A 22242-nucleotide genomic window follows, 5' to 3' on the forward strand; every position below is an offset into this window, starting at 1 on the left:
AAGGCTGAATTCCAAACGAATCTGTATTGTATAACTACATAACAGCACAATATTGGGTCAGAAGAAATGCACCCTACTTAGTGCACTAAATATCCAACGTAGAGCGATTTGACGTTGTGGCTCAGAGGGAGCTGTCCAGGTACTGAAACGCGGAGCCGCAGCGCCGCTTTATGGCAACCAGAATAAACCTGTAACCACTAAAGTACAGACCAGACCTGAGCCCGTATTTACATTTCTGCCTTCACGTATAACATCTGGGTCCAGACATGAATTTCCCAAAATATCAACTATTCTGTTTTTGTCTATTCGGTTTTTAATCGACAAGTGTTTTCTTTTTTAAGTTTATTAAACCAGCTGTTTACCGCCACCGTGTGGATTTTCTTCCAAAGCTTTCTCTTTGTGTCTTCTTACATTTTAGTCGCATATATTTATTTATATATATATACACACATACACACCATGTTTTACTACCCTAAAGAAAACTGTTTCCTTATGTGTATTTCAGGTTAAACTCTGGCATGCATGCTACAGAATTGCCGTATGCATGTTGCCTAATTATTATGAATAATCTGCTCCAAAGATAAAATGACTGATGTAGTAATATTGTGTGATTAGGACAGATGCTATTTATAATCTTTTCGCTTCCCCTATGGGTGTGTTTGTCCTAGGGTTTTTTGTTTTTTTTTTAAATCAAGGTCAGGATTTTGCCAAACCCCTCCCCTCCCTCCCTGTGCTTAAAGTGCGTGAGCGCGACTTCCAAAATCTTACGTGACTTGTGCCTTCATTCGTGGTATCAAGTCCTGCGGGCAAGTCCTAAAAGTAGCTCGGATACGTCCTTTGAGATCTTTTTATTTTTTTTATTTGTCATGTGGACTGCTTTGCCTGAGATGTGTTACAACAGGAGGTAACAGTGAGACTCACGCCCGCGCTTAACGAATAAAACGGTGGAGCTGCGTGTCCTCTCCAAAGGTCACTCGGATGGGATTTAGGCGGCCGTTATTTGCACCAAGCTTTGCTCGGAGTGAACGCAGACCTGACCTGGCTTTCTTGTGATTTTGGATATTTTGCGGTTTCCCAATCGTTGGATTTGCTTTACAAGGTAACTTTGATGCATTTAATGTTTTGTGAACGGCCAACTTGAAAACAATGCTCTAACAGGTGCCTTATCTAGTGCAATATATATTGTGCAATCTGAGTGATCCTGATGTCTGTTAATTTGGTCAATCAGTATTGGGATCCACTGAAAATGTGTAGCCTACAATAATTAGCACTGCGTTATTCTGTAAATATCTGGTTTCCAAAAATAATAATAAAATAATACTCCAGCAATTATGTTTACTCGACTCTTTTCTGATGTCTTCGCAGACTGTGTGCTGTATACATTTCTCTTAAACAGTATTCACTTGTGCGCTTGTAATCATGGCAATATTTATACATTGATATTATGGCACATTTTTCTGCGCCAATAATCAGTTCCCAGTTGGCCTTTATGCGTTTTGCATTGAATTAAAACTTTTGCCTATTATCACATGTATGCCCATTACAGAATGGGCTGGATAACTGGTCTGATCTTTCTATAGAGTCTTGTTTATAAGTTCTCCAATACGTATTGTTCTTCGTGTCATGTAGCCTGGATATATTGTACTTAATGCTTTGTAAATTCTACTGCAGTCTGGCAAGCTTAATCTGCTGCCCACTGCCTTCAGCTTAAAATACCCTACACATGTGGAGCCCACACCTGAAGCTAAACTTTCTCTCTGCCCTCCTCCCAGCGAATGTGACTTCAGCCGAGGTGAAATAAGAGCAGTGACAGCGCGCTTTGGTCTTTGGTCTTCAGCCCCCGTCTCTGTAGAGCGATGGCGGCGCCGACGGCTCCTTCCTCCTCCTCCTCCTCCTCTTGCGGCGGCGAGCCCAACCCCAACACGACAAATTTACGGCCACCTGCGTCAAGTAGGTGCATCGTCCACATAAAACGCTTTTGCACTCCGGCTATTTGCTTTGTGGCCGCCGTCATTAATCTTGTCCTGGGGAGGGGGGATGCAGGGGAGGGGTGATGATGAGGGTGAAACGGCACCGATTGGTCACCGCCTCAGGTGCAGCAAATCACACACACTCACTGTCAGAATTAAAAGCGCACACTGGGGGCGATTAAAGAAGACAGACATCCCCAGAACCACCACTCTGTATCTTTATCCATTTACAAATGTCATGCTTTAGACTTTTCATGGATTTTTCGTTTATCAGTAGAACAGCATGTCAGCCCCGTTTTTCCCCATTTCAGACAGATGAAGAAGGCTGAGAAGTAAGCTAATAAGTATTTTAAAATAATAATAATAATAATAATAATAATAATAATAATAATATAACTACATATTGTTATTATTACTATTATTATTATTATTATTATTATTATTATTATTATTATTATACTAATAACTATTATTATTATTATCGTTATTATTATTATTATTATTATGTTTTTACACTTATTAGCTTACATCTCAGCCTTCTTCATCTGTCTGAAATGGGGAAAAACGTTGCTGGCCTCAGCAGCGTGTAGCCTAATTAAGTGAAGAGCAGCTCTAATTGTAGAGACACTAAATTGGTCGTAATGGCTGACTGCTCTCTGTAGCTTTGTGGCTGTGCTTGTGGGGGGATGGAGCATTTCCAATTTCTAGAAGAGCAATGTACTCCTTAAAAATGACCTACATTAGCACTATTCTATCATGCACGTTTAGCTGTGGCTCAAAGCTGCTCTGGATGTTTGGTTATTTTTTAAAGACAATTTTTAAACGTCTTTTTTATAGCCTACCTGTTACAAATTTAACAATATCCTCTTACATTTCTATATAAATACATCGAGGGCTTTGTTGTTTGTTTTTGTTTGTTTGTTTGTTTGTTAATTCCAGGCTTTTTTTGTCTTCCAAAATAGATTACTTGTTACCACGTGTATTATTATTATTATTATTATTATTATTATTATTATTATTATTATTATTATTATTATTACTATTATTTAAATGTAATGGTTGTTGTTTTTAAGCACAGACTTCTGATGATGTCCAAGCTTTGTGCCTACCACGCATGCACACGTGTGTGTAAACTAATAAGATGGAGTGAAAGAAATAGACATTTTCTGTGTTCTCAGAAGGAAGAACAATTTTGCAGAGAAACCTGCGGCTCTGCCGCCTGGATAACTGAGATGATGGTTTGGTAAAATGAGCATTCCCTCCTGCGCTTTACTCCAGGCCCTCTCACTGTGGGGTTTCACACGGTTTCCCTTAATTGAAAGTGTTTTAGGGAAACACGGCGACTCAGCTGGACTACACTTAAAAGGAAGATATTTAGTTCTAATGCTTTTGTTCATTTGCTCCCAATTTATAGGCTATGATTGGACTGGGGTTGCACACGGATGTACGAGAAAGCTCGGGATGAAGATATGTGGTGAGTTCACGCTATTTGCAATTCTTTGCGCAAACAACAGGTAAAATGTGAATGCACGGGGGAGTGGAAAATTAGCTTGAAGGGGTAGAATAGGTATAAGGGGTAGCATGGTTTGCCCTGAGACAGCATATTGCAGCTTTGTTAGTTGACGTTGGTGCTAATGTAAAATGTCCATGCAGACAGAGAGAGAGAGCAGTACCCTTGTTGCATCAGGAATTTTGGATATGTCTGGACGATTTATTAAAATTAGATTCCGACAGCTTAATACTGGAAAAAAATGCATATGAAAGAAACCGACTTGTTCCTAGTTGTGAAGAAGAAACTGTCATTCACATGTGCCACATATTTAGTTAGGTGACGGGGCCATGGGCTGGGCTGATCCTTTAGCGCCCCCAACTGGAAGTGTTACACATGGGATCTAATAGGTTTTGATCAGCTAATTAACGTTGAGTTAAAGCAGAGCTGGAAATGTAACTTACCTGGAGAAAAACTAATAGGAAAAACAATTTCTTTATGCGAGATTTTGCGAGATAAAAATGTGCTTAAATACAACACAGTGATTACCAGACTAATATTTATTCTGCATGCAGGATAAATGCACTTGTGCATAACTTCAAATGTACTTTTCATGTTTAACAGACAGAGTGATGGCTTGTATAATCAGATGCTGTGATATAGGTTTAGATAATGGTTGCAACCGAATCAGGAAGATTCTATATAGGCCTATTTAAAAAATAACAAATACATAGTTTATCATAAACTGGGATAATTTCTGTGTTCCCTGGAGGTTTTCTGCTCAGTAGTAATCTTTTAAACAGTCCTCTGGGTGCTATGCTGTGTGTCCGGTGTGTGTTTTCCTGCGATAGTGCGGTGCTGCTTTGTAGAAGGCTGCGGTGTTATTGTGAGATTAGCTCACCATCAGATAAGATTTCTCTGTCGGGAAATATGGCCTGTGAGGTAACGCTATTTAAAATAAATCATGGTTTAAAAAACCTTTGATAGGATATTTAATTTTGAATTTTAAACTTGTAACGCATGATGTGTTCAATTGTTTAGAGGTTCAAAGAAACGCTTTATTATTTGTATGTGTATTTTGGAGAGCTTATTTGCTGAAGATGCAAAATGTTGGAAAAAAAATTTAAACCACGCTAAAAAAAAAAATCTGATTCTACTATTTGCTAATAACGCATGATATAGGCCTACAGTCTCAGAATAAGAAGTTGCTACTGAATACTGAATACCTCTAACCGTTCCTTGTAGCAGAGCTGGTACGTTTAATATATTTTACATGGAAATGTGGATATATTGTGGGCTACCTTTAAAAATCTATATATAATTAACATAATTACATGTGCACCTTTAAGATACATACTAAAGGTAGAAAATGTGTACACTTGATGGCATCTCCCCAGCGACATGAAATGATACAGTTTAGTTTTCGTTTGGTTTTTCTTATTTCCAGGAAAAACGAAGCATATTGTCAATACGAGATTTTTGGAGTTTGGATTTTTTATTATTATTTATTTATTTTTTTACATTTATTCCGAATTGTTAAAAAAATCTATTAATCTATTAATTATTTAATAATAATAATAACAATAATAATAATAATAATAATAATAATAATAATAATAATAATAATAATAATAATATAACCAAAATAATAATAACAACAACAACAACAATAATAATAATAATAATAATAATAATAATAATAATCTCTTCCTGCAGAAATTGTGATTGTGGGTTTGGGGAAAGCTATTTTGAGATAATACGGGTCACTGAGGCGGAATCCAGCATGCATCATTAGCTGCGAGCTCAGTAGTCGGTGGAGTGTGTGATGGGCTCGGTGTGTCTCTGATCGGCTCCGGGGGGATTTAGAGGCACTCTAAACGGAGCCCATTTGTTTTTGCCTGACTGATATCATGGGGGCGAACATCCCCCTGATTATCATAAATCCCCAGTGGGACTGAAAGGGAAATCCTCCATGCTTCATGCAGCTGTAAAGAATATATAAGGAAGTGTTTGTCCATGCGAGTCGCACATTACGATCCTCCTCTCTGTGTAACCATTTAGGATTTTTGCAAAAGAACAACAATCTTGATGAAAAGAGTCGGATTGTGGCTTCTCTGAATGAACAGTCATCACCACAGAAGCTCGGTTTACAGGACTCACGCTTCCGGCGTGATGACACAGACTTCTCCAACCTGTATGCAAGGGGTGAGAGAGTTCACCTGCTTTTGTTCTGCATTTTTAAAAGTTAATAAACCGGAGGAAATGTATAGACAGTTATATTCTGGCGCCTTATTTCTTTGTGTATTTATGCTTTAAGTGTTTCTTTTGATTACCCACCCCACTTTTTAATAGTAATGCACACTGATAACAGAATAGTATTATTACTGTTATAACCTTAAAGATTTACTGCCTGCCAAGAATGGTGAAGAGCCTACAATCCAGTTCCTACTGGAAGTGGTGGAAATTCTCACAAACTATGTACGGAAGACATTTGACAGATCCACGAAAGTGCTGGACTTCCACCATCCACACCAGCTCCTGGAGGGTATAGAGGGCTTTAACTTGGAGCTCGCAGACCAGCCCGAGAGCCTGGAGCAGATTCTTGTAGACTGCAGAGACACACTCAAATATGGTGTCAGGACAGGTGAGACATGACATTTGAACAGATTAAAAAATATATGCTCATTCATTCAAATTGTGACATAAAGGTAGAACACTTACAAAATATTACCTTACAGAAAATTGTGCTGGATTATTTGCCATTCCACCATTTTGAAGCCAGAGTAATGAATTCCATTTATTTTGTTGTGGGTTATGTTGTTTTTTTCCCCTGTCAGGTCATCCCAGGTTTTTTAACCAACTGTCTACTGGGCTGGACATCATTGGCTTGGCTGGGGAATGGCTCACCTCAACTGCAAACACTAATATGTGAGTTTTCCATTTTCTGTCTAATCTCTGCTGGTGTATTAGTTACACTGAAGAGGTGTAATTGAAATATTATCTGACAGAAACAGATGCATATTAGTCACTTTGACAGAAAGTAGCTACATCCTTTGCTCTGCTTCACATTTTAATTCAAGTACAAATGGGCACAAACATGTCATTGTATTAATAGCCCATAAAGCACTTCAATTTTAAAATAATGAAATGGTGCAATACACAGACTTGATTCACAGCCTGTAGATAGGAGTGTCCAGTATGTAAATGCCTTGTTGCTTAATTTACATCTTGATGATCTCACATATTATATGATTTACAAACATACACAATTCAAAAGGCATCACACTGCAATCAGATAGTCATTATTATGATTGTATGAGTAATCTACAATTTTAGACACCATAAGATTATAAAGATAAGTCACAGCTGCCTTCAAATACAGATTTAAATAAGATTTACATTTCTTTCCATTCAATATATCTTTTCAGTGTTAACAAGCTAAACTGTCCAGCAAAATGGATGCTGGTGCCCTAAACAATGTTTCAAAGTAATTCATGCTAGTTTTCACTTTCAGAGAACGTAGGAATAAAATAGCACAGGGTGAACACACCAGTTCAGAATGACCTTTAGAGGTCAGAGATTCTATTATGTCTTTTTATGGCATATGCCCTAACCATTTAGAGGTCAATAAAACATGCATTGTTGATTTATTTCACTATTTATCTCCAGTAGTACAATGACTAAACGATGTTACCTTCAGATGATTAAAGAATGTACAAAATACTTCACAAGATCAATAATGACTTGTCAGTCATAACAATCCTAGACCAGTTCTTGCATTGAGGCATGTGTAGCTTAGGTGTATCCACTGGTCATACAAAAAGGTAATTAAATTGTCCTAATGGTCTGCTTGAGACCAGAATGCTTTCATTGCCTCTTGTGACCTTTTACTACATGTTTCATTAGTGATTGTTCTGTCATTAGTTGTAATTACTTCTGATAGTTATTGACCATCGTTATTGTGTAAAACATGCTCTGCTAGGATCATATTATAGTTATATGATCAAATAGTTCAGTTATACTATGTGATATAGTATGTTTATATGATTAAATAATGATTTATTACTTTTAACAAGGTACAGTTACAGTATTATCTCAATTTACCATCAGTGTCCTTTGCAAATTTAGCAACAACAACAAAATAAACCAGTGAGAAGATAATGCATTTATTACTAGAGTATTGAATTTGAGATGGGATACAATCCAAATATAAAGCTTTTTTGGTACTGATATTGGTTTTTCAGTAGTCACATGATTTGAACACCCATTTTATTATCAGCACTACTGCAGAACGTCATCCACTGATCTGCACTTTATCCACAGGTTCACATATGAAATTGCTCCAGTGTTTGTGTTGATGGAACAGCTGACTCTGAAAAAAATGAGGGAGATTGTTGGCTGGCCAAATGGAGAAGGAGATGGAATATTCTCCCCAGGTTGGTTTCCTCCTTACATCTGAATCATTTAAACAATAAACACTGCCATCGTACATTATGCATATGAGCAATATCTAATTTGTTTGGTATGCCGATAAAATGAAAATGAAAGCTTAGCAATTACTGGAATGTTGTCCTTAGGATGTCAGTTGTGCTAAGTTTGTTGACCTTTTCTTTGACAGGAGGAGCGATCTCTAACATGTACAGTGTGATGATAGCTCGCTATAAGCACTTCCCTGAAGTGAAGACTAAAGGCATGACTGCAGCCCCAAGGCTCGTGTTGTTCACTTCTGAACATGTATGTATTGTGTCTTATTGAAAAATGAATCTTGAGATATTTCTGATGGTCGATATGATGAATAAATGGGTTTTATATAGTATTATATAAACAGGAGATCTTTTCTCCAAGAGGCAATACATTTCCTCTCCCTTTCTGCAGGCAGGGAATTCTGTAAAACCTAAATGCTGCTTTACTGATGAGTTAGTATTTTTCACATTTATATACAGTTGTAAGAATATTTCTACTTTATTACATATTATAGGCTTATATTGATATTTTTACCAAATTGATTCATTATTTGTATTGTTTTCAGTAAGTTGGCTAAAATTTCTCTTCAATATCAATAAAGTTTTATGTTTATCTTCTCTTATTTATTGATCCCTACTACTATGATCATCAATCATACATTTACCTTATACCTGGATCTTTGCTATTTATACTATTTATACTGTTTTTTTGTTGTTGTTGTTTTTGTTGTTGTTGTTGTTTTTTTGGGGGGGGTTGGGGGGGTTGGGGGGGTATTATTATTATTATTATTATTATTATTATTATTATTATTATTATTTACATAATCTGTGTGTGTGTGTGTGTGTGTGTGTGTGTGTGTGTGTGTGTGTGTGAGATTACCAAGAACAGCAATTTCAGCATATTTCCCTGAACTGAGAAAAGAATGGAAAACCTGTTTTATTCATTATGAAGTCTAATGGCAGTTGTTAATTTGTTAAGTCAAAGGTAAATATAAATTAAGCTCCAAATCTGTATTATTGATTTTGTAAGTCACTGGAGTACTTTTTCAGAGTAAATTAGTGGTTACATTTGTTCTGATTGTGCAGAAAACCACAAGAAAAGTGTACAGTAACCAGAATTACTCCACTGAACCTACTTTGTTTAGACATTCTTTTATATCTGTTTCATCTCAGAGATTTACTGTAATAATTGCGTGGGTTGTAGTTTTTTATTTGTGTCATATAGGTGCAAATTGTAATGTTTAGTTAGTGAAATTCAGCAACACCCCTTAGACTTCATTATGTGTGTTCAGTAAATAGATTTATCGTTCTTTTCTCTCTTGAGGTGTTGGAAACGTGTTGGAATTATTGTACATGCCAAGCACACATAAGCTACAGATAGAGATTAGCTGGATAGAGAAAATGTTGGAGAATTCTTAAGAATGTCACTTACTTGTTTTCATATCCCATTTACAGAGTCATTACTCCATAAAAAAAGCCAGTGCAGTTCTCGGCTTTGGGACAGAGAACCTGATTCTGCTGAGTACAGATGAGAGGTAAGAACATTCTCAGTCTGAGCTTTGTACTTCTGTAAGCTCTTGGTGTGTATGTGTGTGTGTGTGCATGTGTGTGTGTGAGGTTGTCTGTGTTACATGTCTGTCTCCTTTATCAGAGGTAGAGTCATTCCTGCTGATTTGGAGGCCAAGGTTGTTGATGCCAAATGCAAGGTGAGTCTTTGCACAAAAAAGTCAGCTAAGTGAGCTGTTTGTAAATATAGTGGTGCTTAATTACGCATGGCCTAAGATAAGAAATTGCATGCTTTGTTAATCATTATGTAAGGCAATATATAACTAAATTAATAAGCCTTTCTGATAGATTTGAATGCAAGCAGACATCATCTATTGTTTGTGGTTTAATGAAAGGACAATTCTCAGTATTCATCTTAAATGATAACATCTGGTGACAAAGGATACACCATAAAATATCATTTTTTAAAAAACAGGAAATTATATTTTAATAATTCAATTAGTTTACTTGGATCTAAAGTATTATTATGTAGATTGTGTATATTATAATTATATGGCCTTTTTGACTAATGTATTACATGGAACTATGTATTATATTACACAGTTTTACATTATGCTGTTTAAATAGTGATTAACGTTTAAATAGAATTATTTTATTTGCATGAAGAAAATACGTGAAAGATGTCTTGTTGTCCATTTGTAGTGTACCTTTATTTGTATTTGAGAGGCTCTTATGAGTGTTTTAAAAATATTTTAGAGATTTAAAATGTATTTGTTGACCAAAGATGTAGAAGGAAGTGAGATTAATTTATCAATCACTTTTGTCTGTACTACACAACGGCCTAGGTTAATCGATCAACGTGTCACATAAAGATAACATCAGCACATACAGTGTAACGTTAGTGCAATCAGTGTGATGTAGCTGTGATTGTAACTATACTTTTTGTTATAAGTACATAATGAATGCTCTAAATATATTGTCTAGTTATAGTCAAGTGAAAGAGAATCAGTAAAAAGCTGTGAGCTCTAGCTAAAATAGCTGCTACTTAGTAAGAGAAGCACAATAGAATTTTACCACTTAACATACAGTACAATAAAGTGTATTTTATTACTATTTGGATAAAAATTTTCACTGACATCTTAGTAAGCCAGGTCTATGTGTCCAGTCATAGATTAAGCCAGTTTTAAGCATTAGTGGTGATTATTGATGTTTTTTATTATTATTCTGGGACTGGGCTTAGTCTGTGTCCAGAAAACTAGTCCTGAAGGGTTCTAGCAATTAGAAGAAGGCAAAGGTCATGCATACAATGCTTGTTCCTGGGCATTTAATGTGAGCATTAAGAGAAATCATGCATTTACAGTCAGAGTTTTTGCAGATAAAATACTGGTTACAGATAGGCACCTTAAGCTACAGTCACACTAAGTGAACTTGTGCAGAAATGATGTTTATACTGAAAATTAAACACTTGAAATCAACTAATTGCTCCTTCTTTTACTGTATTTACTGAAGATGTTTGATCTGTGCATAAACTGTACCAAGATAATAAGCTTTTCTGATAGATTTGAATGCAAGCAGACATAATCTATTGTTTGTGGTTTAATGAAAGAATAATTCTCAGTATTTATCTTAAATGTTAATATCTGATGAAAATGGATACACCGTAAAATATCATTTAAAAAAAAGGATGATATCAACTGGTCTCTATAGGATATGCTAAATCTGAGTGACATTAGTTTAAGTAATGTTCTCGGCTCTGTTGCCTTTATCTCCTTTAGTCAGTGAGTGTAGTCCATTGAGAGTGATGGCTCATCTATCTCTTTGCTTTTTCAGGGCTACGTTCCATTTTTTGTGAGTGCCACAGCCGGTACTACAGTTTACGGTGCTTTCGACCCCATCAGCGAGATTGCAGATATCTGTGAGAAATATAACATGTGGCTCCATGTGGATGTAAGTGCACAACAGTGGTCGTAAGTGTGAGTGCCATTGGTCCCATTTTATATTAAGTGACTCTAGTACCTGTGCAATTACTTGTAGTTATAATGTGAAGATGTTTGCAATATTATTGATAAAATCCAGCGATACATCATATGTAAATGCACATATACATCAACACTAGTTTTGGCTTGTGAATTTACACAAATGTATTTTAACACTTTAAAATGTAACGTTTATATACTCCTGTACTGTATTTATACTGTAACATGCTGATTCATAACAGAATCATGTGGACTAATATTAAACTGGAATTTTACAGTAAAAACATACACAGGCGATGTAGACTGTTTTAAAAGCATAGGTTGTACATAACTTTACACTTTAAAATCAGTAGACATTTCCTGTCTATGTAGGCTTTGTCACAATTAGAAATCAAATCTTGTTGGAAAACTACTAATGTAATTGTTCTCAATCTGTTATATATCAACCTATTATAACTGTCAATATATGCTTACATGAGAGAGAAAAAAAGGAAATACACGCAGTATATACAAAAGATGTATTTCTATAATCCATCTGTAACAGCGCACATATCTTCAGTAGTTACATTATAGTTGCCTGTATAGTTATTTGAGATGCTTAATATAAAGTAAGACTGTCATTTCATGTTTTGAGTTTGCTGAAGACAATGATCAGCAGATCAGACCTCTTCCATGTGTGTGTCCACAGGGAGCATGGGGAGGTGGACTGTTGATGTCCAGAAAGCACAGGCACAAACTTAATGGCATTGAGAGGTTCTCTTTACATTTTGTCGGGCACATTATTACATACACACATTCTTGCACAGTCTGACAGGTGACAAATTAAAGGAAAAACCAACATGAAGTGTCATTATAAGGTGTTGGGCTACCACGAGCTACCAGAACAACTTCAATGTGCCTGGATATAAGTTCTCTGATTCTATGGAGGGATGAACACCATTCTCCCAAAAGATATTCCATCAGTTATGTATGATGATGGTGGTTGTGAGCACTGACTAAAATGACGGCCCAAAATCTACCATAGATGTTCGATAGAGTTGGGATCTGGTGACTTTGAAGACCATGGTATATGATTTCTGATTAATAATATATTTATTAAATAATCATTAAACCATTCCTTGAGCCCTCATGCCCTGTGGATGGAGCCACTATCATTCTGGAAGAGACCACTCCCATCCAGATAGAAATGATTCATCATAAGATAAAGGTGATCAGTCAGAATAACTTTGTAATGCTTTTCAGTTATTCATCCCTCTAATAGACAAGTGGACCCAAACCATGCAGCAAAATGCCCCCACAACACAACAGAGCCACCTTTTCCTTTAATACGTCACTGGTCTATATATCTGAGCCTGTTCTCAGTCTGCTGTTACTTTTGTAGGGCAAATTCTGTTACATGGAATCCTCACAAGATGATGGGCGTTCCACTACAGTGCTCTGCCATTCTGGTCAGAGAGAAGGTGAGGCTGAGAGTATGTAGAAAATGGGATTGGGGGGGTAGGGGATGGGGGGATGGGGGTGGATGGGTGATGCAGGGACAGAGAGATTAAAACAGACAGAGAGATAGTACTTGAAAAACAATAAAAGAAGGAGACTGAGTGGGGAAGTGAAAAAAGAGATAAACAGGACAAAAGGGTAGAAGAATCTGTGAGGGGCTGTGCTCACTGAAGTGTATCATTAACCACTCTCCTCACCCCCCCCAACCCCTTTCTCTCTCTCTCACTAGCTCTCTGTGCATTGACATTTCATTATGTGAATGTCTAGATGTCTGGTGGTCTCACTGTGTGTGTGTATGTTTCAGGGACTTCTCCAGGGCTGCAACTCTATGTGTGCTGGCTATCTTTTCCAACCTGATAAACAGTATGATGTCTCCTATGATACTGGAGACAAGGCCATACAGTGCGGCCGGCATGTGGACATCTTCAAGTTCTGGCTCATGTGGAAGGCAAAGGTCTGCACACAATTACATGAATAGATGAAAGAAATGAAGTGCAGCAATAAATGAATGCTTGTTAAAATGTATTTTTTTATTAGTCAAGGGAAAGTTTATTTACATCATATTACTTTTAGTAAATTGAATATTAGTATTGCAATAAAAAAAAATTCATAAAACCAGTATGAAGAGAAATAAGTGTACATATTAGAAGATGTATATGCCGTTTCTTGCAACAGGGTACCATTGGATTCGAAAAGCATATAGACCGGTGTCTGGAGCTCTCAGAGTATCTCTATACAAAGATCAAAAATAGAGAAGGCTTTGAGATGGTGTTCCAGGGACAGGTGTGTGAAGAATATTTCTAAAAATTTCAACCTTTATTTAATACCATTCATATAAATCTGTTCCAGAGGGGAATACAACAGAAAACTGTAATAACCGTGACAGGTTAAGCACAGCAAATACAGAACATTTAGTACTGTGTAATGAGACTGGTTATTGTTTGGGTTGCTTTCTCCTTCCCTCAGCCTCAGCATACTAATGTGTGCTTCTGGTATATTCCACCGAGCCTGCGTGGCATGCCAGATAAAGAGGAGAGGAGGCAGAGGCTCCATAAGGTAACATCTGCTTTGACCATTTCAAAATTGTCCAGATGTAGCTTCCTGGGTTCTAATATTTTCATCTTCTTTCAAGCTTATGGCATAAAAGAGAACATGATGTCAAACAAAAACCACACAGCCATATGTCAGTAAGAGCCTGTGCAATGTCATGTGATTGAAAACAGTGGTTTCTACCCTAAAACCAGGTGGCTCCTAAAATCAAGGCAATGATGATGGAGTGTGGCTCAACAATGGTTGGCTACCAGCCTCAAGGTGACAAGGTCAACTTCTTCAGGATGGTCATTTCCAACCCTGCTGCCACCAGGTCAGATATCGACTTCCTGGTCGATGAGATTGAAAGACTGGGCCTGGATTTATAAGAAGTGCAATGATATTTTAACTGGCCAATGTTCATTGAAGAATAATATACATCCCTGTACAAGCCCAAACAATTTCACAAAGCATTAGAGCTGTGATAGCAAAACAGAGTTGTGGTATGGGGTTACAGTCTTGCCATCACTCAAATTACTTTTATTAATCCACCTTGGAGTCATGTGACACATGGTCTTGATAACAGCATTTTGTGATCATACTATTAAAAGATTTTATCTGTTTGAAGAACAGCTTGAACCTTAATGAAGGTCACAATTTCATCAAACTATTCTGTTAAAACAGTACAAATGATGGCATTGATGAACCATAATGCTGGCAGTGCTGAGGTTTTGAGTCGAACATAAAGTTAACACTAAATAAAAACTTTCTATGTTCCATCACGGTGCTGTCAGTGAAGGTGAAGTCATATCAGAGCTTGTGATCTGGGAGTATAGCAATTAAAAGGGAAGATAACAGCACCTGAAAATCTCAAAAATCTTTCAGTGGCATGTCCTTATTCAAGATGTTAGTCATAGGACCTCTTCATTCTATCCTCATTGTATCTATCAATTATGTGAACTATATTTGATGATGCAATATAATGAAATGTCGCACATTAATTTCAGATTTCTTTGCACCAATATATATTTTAAGAATTCAATTAATCAAAGTAAAATAATTGTTGGTCCTTAGTGTTGTCAATGTGACTGAATTTCACTGCATATTTGAACTATTCTGTAGAATTAATTAATGGGAAATAATGCACCCATTAGTATCATAATAGGTACTATAAATAAATAGGTTTACTTGGATCTAAAGTATTATATGTAGATTGTGTATATTATAGTTATATGGCCTTTGTGACTAATGTATTACATGGAACTATGTATTATATTACATAGTTTTACATTATGCTGTTTAAATAGTGATTAACGTTTAAATAGAATTATTTTCTAAAGATTTTATTTGTATGAAGAGACTACGTGAAAGATGTCATGTCCACTTGTTGTGTACCTTTATCTGTATTTGAGAGGTTCTTATGACTGTTTTAAAAATATTTGAGATTTAAAATGTATTTTGTTGACCAAAGACATAGAAGGAAGTGAGATTAATTTATCAATCACTTTTGTCTGTACTACACAACGGCCTAAGTTAATCGATCAGCGTGTCACAAAGATAACATCAGCACATACAGTGTAACGTTAGTGCAATCAGTGTGATGTAGCTGTGATTGTAACTATACTTTTTGTTATAAGTACATAATGAATGTTCTAAATATATTGTCTAGTTATAGTCAAGTGAAAGAGAATCAGTAAAAAGCTGTGAGCTCTAGCTAAAATAGCTGCTACTTAGTAAGAGAAGCACAATAGAATTTTAGCCCTTACAATAGTGTTATGTATTTTATTAGTGTTTGCAGAAGATTTATACTGACATCTGATTAAGCACAGGTTTATGTGTCCAGTCATAGATTAAGAACGTTTTAAGCATTAGTGGTGATTTATTTGTTTTTTTAATTTTATTTTTTTATTCTGGGACTGGGGTTAATCTGTGTCCAGAAAACTAGGCCTGAAAGGTTCTAGCAATTAGAAAGGGGAAAAGGTCATTACATTCTTTGGTCCTGGGCATTTAATGTGAGCATTAAGAGAGATCATGCATTTACAGTCAGAGTTTTTGCAGATAAAATGCTGGTTAAAGATAGGCACCTTAAGCTACAGTCACACTAAGTGAACTTGTGCAGAAATGATGTTTAAATACTGCAAATTAAACACTTGAAATCAACTAATTGCTCCTTCTTTTACTGTATTTACTGAAGATGTTTGATCTGTGCATAAACTGTACCAAGATAATAAGCCTTTCTGACAGATTAGAATGCAAACAGACATAATCTATTGTTTGTGGTTTAATGAAAGAACAATTCTCAGTATTTATCTTAAATTAAACTAATTGCTCCTTCTTTTACTGCAATTATTGAATGTTTGATCTGTGCATAAACTGTACCAAGATAATGTTAATCATCGTTTATATAGTCCCAGAAATGAGCTGCTAATGGTAATATGAAATATACATTTTGGCTAGATTCAAAAACTTTGTGGACATTACTTTAATCCCAAAATCAGTACATCAGAAAAACATATTTTACACATATTTCTATAGCATTATGAAGTAAATGTCAATACTAAGACATTGAGTTTATGTTTTGGTGTAATAGTTTGTCATTTTCATTTTCTCCTGAAGTACTACAGGGGTCTGATCAGGTTACAGTCCTGTTATAAACATGGAAATCGTACATTTGAACAAAGAGACAAAGAGCTTTGCCCACATCTTCATCAATCATTAGCCATCTATATAGAGTTTCTATAGAACACATTTAACATGGAGCACCTGTGAAGCAAGCCATGAATTCATGAGGCTTGAATCACTCACCCAAAATGCAAAATGGGCCATTAGTTAACCTAAAACATCAAACCGAGGTAGATTGCTTCACAACTACGTCAGCTTTGTATTTTGCCTTGCAACAATGACTATAACCTGCTTATAATTCTAAAATACCATTTTTTTTTTTCATAAATCCAGCTTCACTCTTCTCTAGCTCTACTGCCATTTCCCATATCTCAAATTAATAGCCCAGAGAAGGAATTTTACAAGGCGATCATTGCAGCACAGAGCTTGCTTAGCCTCCACAGTGAGACGAAGCACTGTTCATTATTCACTCTTTTAAAGACATTGATCGTAAAAGTCATCAGACCGTGTTCTTTTTTTAAACTTGCCATATGAGCATATCGAAAGGTAATTTCAGGTCAGCCTCTGGCTTAACAGGTCCATTTTATTTATAACATGCAGGAAATGTCTTCACTTTCAGCCTTCACTAAATCTTTTAATACTATATTGTATGTAATATATATATATAATACAATACGAAATAGACCTACATTAGAAATGATTAATAAACATGCACCTGGTTAATTAGTCTACACTTTCCATATATCATGAATATAGTAGCCTATTATAAAAATCTAGCTGCCATTTTTGTTTGAAATGATAATGAAACTTCAGTATACTTTATGCATATTTGGTGTTAACTTTTTGTATGACAAGTTCTTCTTAGTCTAATATATATTTTAAAAATCCCCCAGTATAAATTAGGTTTTAGAGAGTTCAGCTATCAGCTGGGATTCAGAATCCAGTGTAAGTTGGGCTATTAATAGTCAGGACACTTTATGTTCAGGTGTATGAATTACAGTTATTTCCATAATCTCCACTTCACCAGTACTGATTTTAGCCAGCTATGTATTGCAAGGTTGGTCCATGAGCATAAACGATCTACCTATAGCGTGGGATAAAACTGGTTCTGTCTGAACGTTTTGTATCAGCTTCTTTTCAAATGTCTAAAAACGTCTAAAAACAACTACTTAATGTTAGCAAATAAGATATTTTGTGTGTGAATGGGAGTGAGAGAGAGATGGTACAGACAGTTTCCAAGCCCACTTGGAGTGCAAATACAGCATCAGAGCATCACACTATTGTGTGCAGATTGATAGTGTCTATAATTTGGTCTATATATTTATTTATTGACATGTTATAAATTATAAAGTTGTATAATTTTCACAAATACCACAATATGGTTTCCTTCTTTCTGAACAGTTAATATTTATGGTTATTAATGGTTATAATTGCATGTATGCAGAGTGCTGTTTGCATAAGAAATGAACACTTGCTTTTTAATGTAGCCAAAAGCGGTTTGTTTACTAAGCAAGTGGCTACTTATAGATGTTATATACTAATATTTAGTGGAGATAACATTATTGAAGCTTAATGAAATTGATGCGGGTACAGAGTCAATTGGGAGCCAGGTGTCTTGGGCCTTTGGAGGTAATTGCAACATAATGAAAATGGAGAGAGCGCAGTGAGAACTGAATAATCTGTTCCTGCCTTTAGTTCCACTGTTATACTGCGCCAGGACACAGACACTGACCAGATGTGATTGGTGGACTAGATCTCTGACTTAAAAACACAACATTGTGTATTACAGTTACAGACATGGACATATAAAATATTATTACAATTGGAATAATGTTAATAATAGTTTTTAAATAAGTAATATATTTCTTACTTTAGAATAGCTCTACAATAAAATACATTTTTATTCACCTAACAGTCAGTGTGTATTCATATATTCCTTTTTTATATTAGCTGGGAGAGTCATTGCCAAGTCATTTGAAATGACTAAGCTTAGTTAGTACTTTATAAAACACACTGACACAGAGCCAAAAGAAAATCACACTTAATTCCCATTAGCTGCACTGCATTAACAGCCTCAAATTTTCCATCAATTTCAATTACAAGCATTATTAAGCTTAGCAGGACTTCAGGAATAATAATAAGCTTGGCTCGGCCATGGTTCTTTCTCTCCCTGCATGTCTGATCTTTCTCCGTGTATGGATCAGATAAAGCAACATGACAGAAAATACCTGCTGTGGAAATTTTTGTTAGACCAGACACTGAGTTTATATTGGACTATCTGTAAGTACATATTTAGCATTCCAATAGCTTCTCCAAATGAATTCTTTCAACTGTTTTAAAAGTTTATTCTTTTTTTTTTTTTTTTAACCTGGGAACAGATTTCACTGAAATTTTAATGCATTCATTCATTTCATTTTGCAGTCATGTTTAGTTCGTGGTAGTGGATCCAGAGCCTATCACAAGAATGCTTGACGAGAAGCAGGAATACACCCTGGAAGGGACACCAGTCAATTGCAGGGGATAACAAAACCCACCCACCCACACACATTTGCACTCATTCACAGTTTGGGTCAATTTAGACTCGCCAATCCACCTACTTGCAGGACACCTAGAGAAAATGAACACGAACATGGGGAGAACAGGTAAAACAGAGCACAGACAGTAACCCGAGCACAGGATTGAACCGGGACCCCGAAGCTGAGCATTTTCTATCAATAATGACATGACTCTGAACTATGACAACTAATCCTATACAATATTATGACTCACCTTTGTCCTCATCTTTGACGGGAGTAACTAAAATAAAACAGTGATTCTGGTCATTTTGTCACAACTTTGTCATTGCATGTCTAATCCCAGCTGCTTCTTAAATATTTTTCTACATCCCATATTGCCATCACTCCAGCTCCCTCCAGTGGTCACAGCTCTGTCTCCCATCGCTGGCCTGCTCATGCTCAATTCCTGTATTGTTCGTACTTGGAGAATGTTGAAAAACAGTTAGTGCGACAGTCCATGAAGGCCTGATGTGACTGATGTGTCCCGACCTCCTGGGACTGCCTGCTGCATTAGGCCTCTGATAAATACTGACAGCCCTTTTATGCATGACTCCATTAATGAAATGCTGATGGTGATATTGATGAAAGGAGCCTGGATTGGTGCCAGAGTATGTCCCTCAGACATTGTTTCTCTTCCTTGCACTCATGCTTGCACGCATTCACATACACGAATATCAAATGATCTACTGCATTAGTCAATAAAACTAGACTAATGAGATGCACTGCTTCAGAAGTACTTTCATGACCTCAGTACTAACTTGCTGCTTGTTGTATTTCACAATTCTTCAAGGTGATTACTGCCTCTTCAGTACTTTCTAAACAGCTATGCAAAAAGGGATCAATTATAAAAGTGGTAGCCCTCAAAAATGTACAACTTCCATAGTTATTGATTCTGTGCACAGAAGCACTTTACTGTAAAAGATTTATTGGGCGTCAAGTACAATTAGTTTCATCCCTGTCAGCTGAGTCTCTAATAGGTGTCTTGTTTTAGCTAAAATATTGGTGGTTAATGGCCTTGCGAGACCAATCTTTAAGCACTTAGCCAGAGAACTGCCACTGTGTCAAAGTCTGCATACTGCATTACATGCAAACACTGTAATCATTTGATCACTAATACAACAGCAGTATAATACACTGTCCAAAATATCAAGAACATTTACTGAGTACTGAATGATCTTTCAGATTACCATCAGTGGTGGTTACTTACCTCTAATGCAATGCAGAGAATAAAGATGTGTCAATAAACATCACTTCTCGCAAAATGGACATGCTGTCATGTGCGGTGGCACTGTATGAGATGATCACATGTGATAAAAAGCAAAAAACATGGTGGACGTGCAAAATAAACCATGTAAAATATAAGGTCTGAGAACAAGCAGAGTGTTATACAGTGTGTTTCTGTTCTTGGCTCAATTAAAGCTGACAACATACAGTCACTGCCAGAATTATTGGTACTCTTGGTATAGATGGGCATAAAAAAAATTATTGAATTAAATTTATTCTTAAAACAATATAATAAAATAAAGGCAAAGTTTAATACTTTGTACACCCTTACTTTGCCAACATATCAGCACAGAGTCTTTCATAATGCTTAAAACTGGTGAATAATAATCAAGAATTTGAGAACTACTCCTCAGTTCACAACCTCTAGAGCCTCCAGGGTCCTAAATCCTCCCCTAATCATCTCATCCCACAGGTATTCAGTGGTGTTTAGGACAGAGGACTTACTGGGATAGCTACAGTATCTCACAAAAGTGAGTGCACCCCTCACATTTTTGTAAATATTTGATTATATCTTTTCATGTAACAACACTGAAGAAATGACACTTTGCTACAATGTAAAGTAGTGAGTGTACAGCTTGTGTAACAGTGTAAATTTGCTGTCCCCTCAAAATAACAACACACAGCCATTAATGTCTTAACCGATGGCAACAAAAGTGAGTACACCCCTAAGTGAAAATGTCCAAATTGGGCCCAATTAGCCATTTTCCCTCCCCGGTGTCATGTGACTTGTTAGTGTTACAAGGTCTCAGGTGTGAATGGGGGGCAGATGTGTTAAATTTGGTGTCATCACTCTCACACTCCCTCATACTGGTCACTGGAAGTTCAACATGGCACCTCATGGCAAAGAACACTCCGAGGATCTGAAAAAAAGAATTGTTGCTCTACATAAACATGGCCTAGGATATAAGAAGATTGCCAAGACCCTGACACTGAGCTGCAGCATGGTGGCCAAGACCATACAGCGGTTTAACAGGACAGGTTCCACTCAGAACAGGCCTCGCCATGGTCGACCAAAGAAGTTGAGTGCACATGCTCAGCGTCATATCCAGAGGTTTCTTTGGGAAATATACATATGACTGCTGCCCACACTGCTGCAGAGGTTGAAAGGGGGGGGGGGGGGGGGGGGGTCAGCCTGTCAGTGCTCAGACCATACGCCGCACACTGCATCAAATTGGTCTGTATGGCTGATGCACAAGAAAGCCGGCAAACAGTTTGCTGAAGACAAGCAGACTAAGGACATGGATACTGGAGCCATGTCCTGTGGTCTGATGAGACCAAGATAAACTTATTTGGTTCAGATGGTGTCAAGCGTGTGTGGCGGCAGCCAGGTGAGGAGTACAAAGACAAGTGTGTCTTGCCTACAGTCAAGCATGGTGGTGGGAGTGTCATGGTCTGGGGCGCTACAGTTCATTGAGGGAACCATGAATGCCAACATGTACTGTGACATACTGAAGCAGAGCATGATCCCCTCCCTTCGGAGACTGGGCCACAGGGCAGGGTTCCAGCATGATAACGAGCCCAAACACACCTCCAAGACGACCACTGCATTGCTAAAGAAGCTGAGGGTGAAGGTGATGGACTGGCCAAGCATGTCTCCAGACCTAAACCCTATTGAGCATCTGTGGGGCATCCTCAAACGGAAGGTGGAGGAGAACAAGGTCTCTAACATCCACCAGCTCCGTGATGTCGTCATGGAGGAGTGGAAGAGGACTCCAGTGGCAACCTGTGAAGCTCTGGTGAACTCCACGCCCAAGAGGGTTAAGGCAGTGCTGGAAAATAATGGTGGCCACACAAAATATTGACACTTTGGGCCCAATTTGGACATTTTCACTTAAGGGTGTACTCACGTTT

General features: G+C 37.0%; 1 protein-coding gene across 3 annotated transcripts; it reads left to right on the top strand.

Annotated features, from left to right (window-relative positions):
- The first annotated feature begins 784 nt into the window (after positions 1-784).
- Positions 785-14944, top strand: gad1a (glutamate decarboxylase 1a). 3 transcript variants are annotated; one of them, XM_017470605.3, is made up of 17 exons: positions 785-1099; positions 1773-1950; positions 3385-3444; positions 5521-5664; positions 5861-6103; positions 6297-6387; positions 7783-7895; positions 8078-8193; positions 9378-9457; positions 9574-9628; positions 11259-11375; positions 12093-12157; positions 12786-12864; positions 13206-13355; positions 13577-13684; positions 13868-13957; positions 14146-14944. In XM_017470605.3, the coding sequence occupies exons 2-17, from the start codon at positions 1857-1859 to the stop codon at positions 14317-14319; spliced, it is 1779 nt and encodes a 592-aa protein (XP_017326094.1). In that variant the 5' UTR covers positions 785-1099; positions 1773-1856; the 3' UTR covers positions 14320-14944. The 3 variants fall into 3 exon arrangements, with proteins under 3 accessions (XP_017326094.1, XP_017326095.1, XP_053537011.1); XM_017470606.3 differs by lacking the exons at positions 785-1099; positions 1773-1950 and adding exons at positions 2521-2687; positions 3149-3213; XM_053681036.1 differs by lacking the exons at positions 785-1099; positions 1773-1950 and adding an exon at positions 3049-3213.
- Positions 14945-22242: the final 7298 nt, after the last annotated feature.

The sequence above is a fragment of the Ictalurus punctatus genome, chromosome 6 (assembly GCF_001660625.3).
Source record: "Ictalurus punctatus breed USDA103 chromosome 6, Coco_2.0, whole genome shotgun sequence".
In the NCBI taxonomy this organism is placed as follows: domain Eukaryota; kingdom Metazoa; phylum Chordata; class Actinopteri; order Siluriformes; family Ictaluridae; genus Ictalurus; species Ictalurus punctatus.

Excerpts from the sequence above, each read along its gene's own strand:
- gad1a (XM_017470605.3), top strand. The coding sequence starts at position 1,857 with ATGGCGGCGCCGACGGCTCCTTCCTCCTCCTCCTCCTCCTCTTGCGGC. Across the intron at positions 8,194-9,377 it reads TGTTGTTCACTTCTGAACAT|AGTCATTACTCCATAAAAAA; the intron begins GTATGTATTGTG and ends TCCCATTTACAG. Across the intron at positions 11,376-12,092 it reads ACATGTGGCTCCATGTGGAT|GGAGCATGGGGAGGTGGACT; the intron begins GTAAGTGCACAA and ends GTGTGTCCACAG.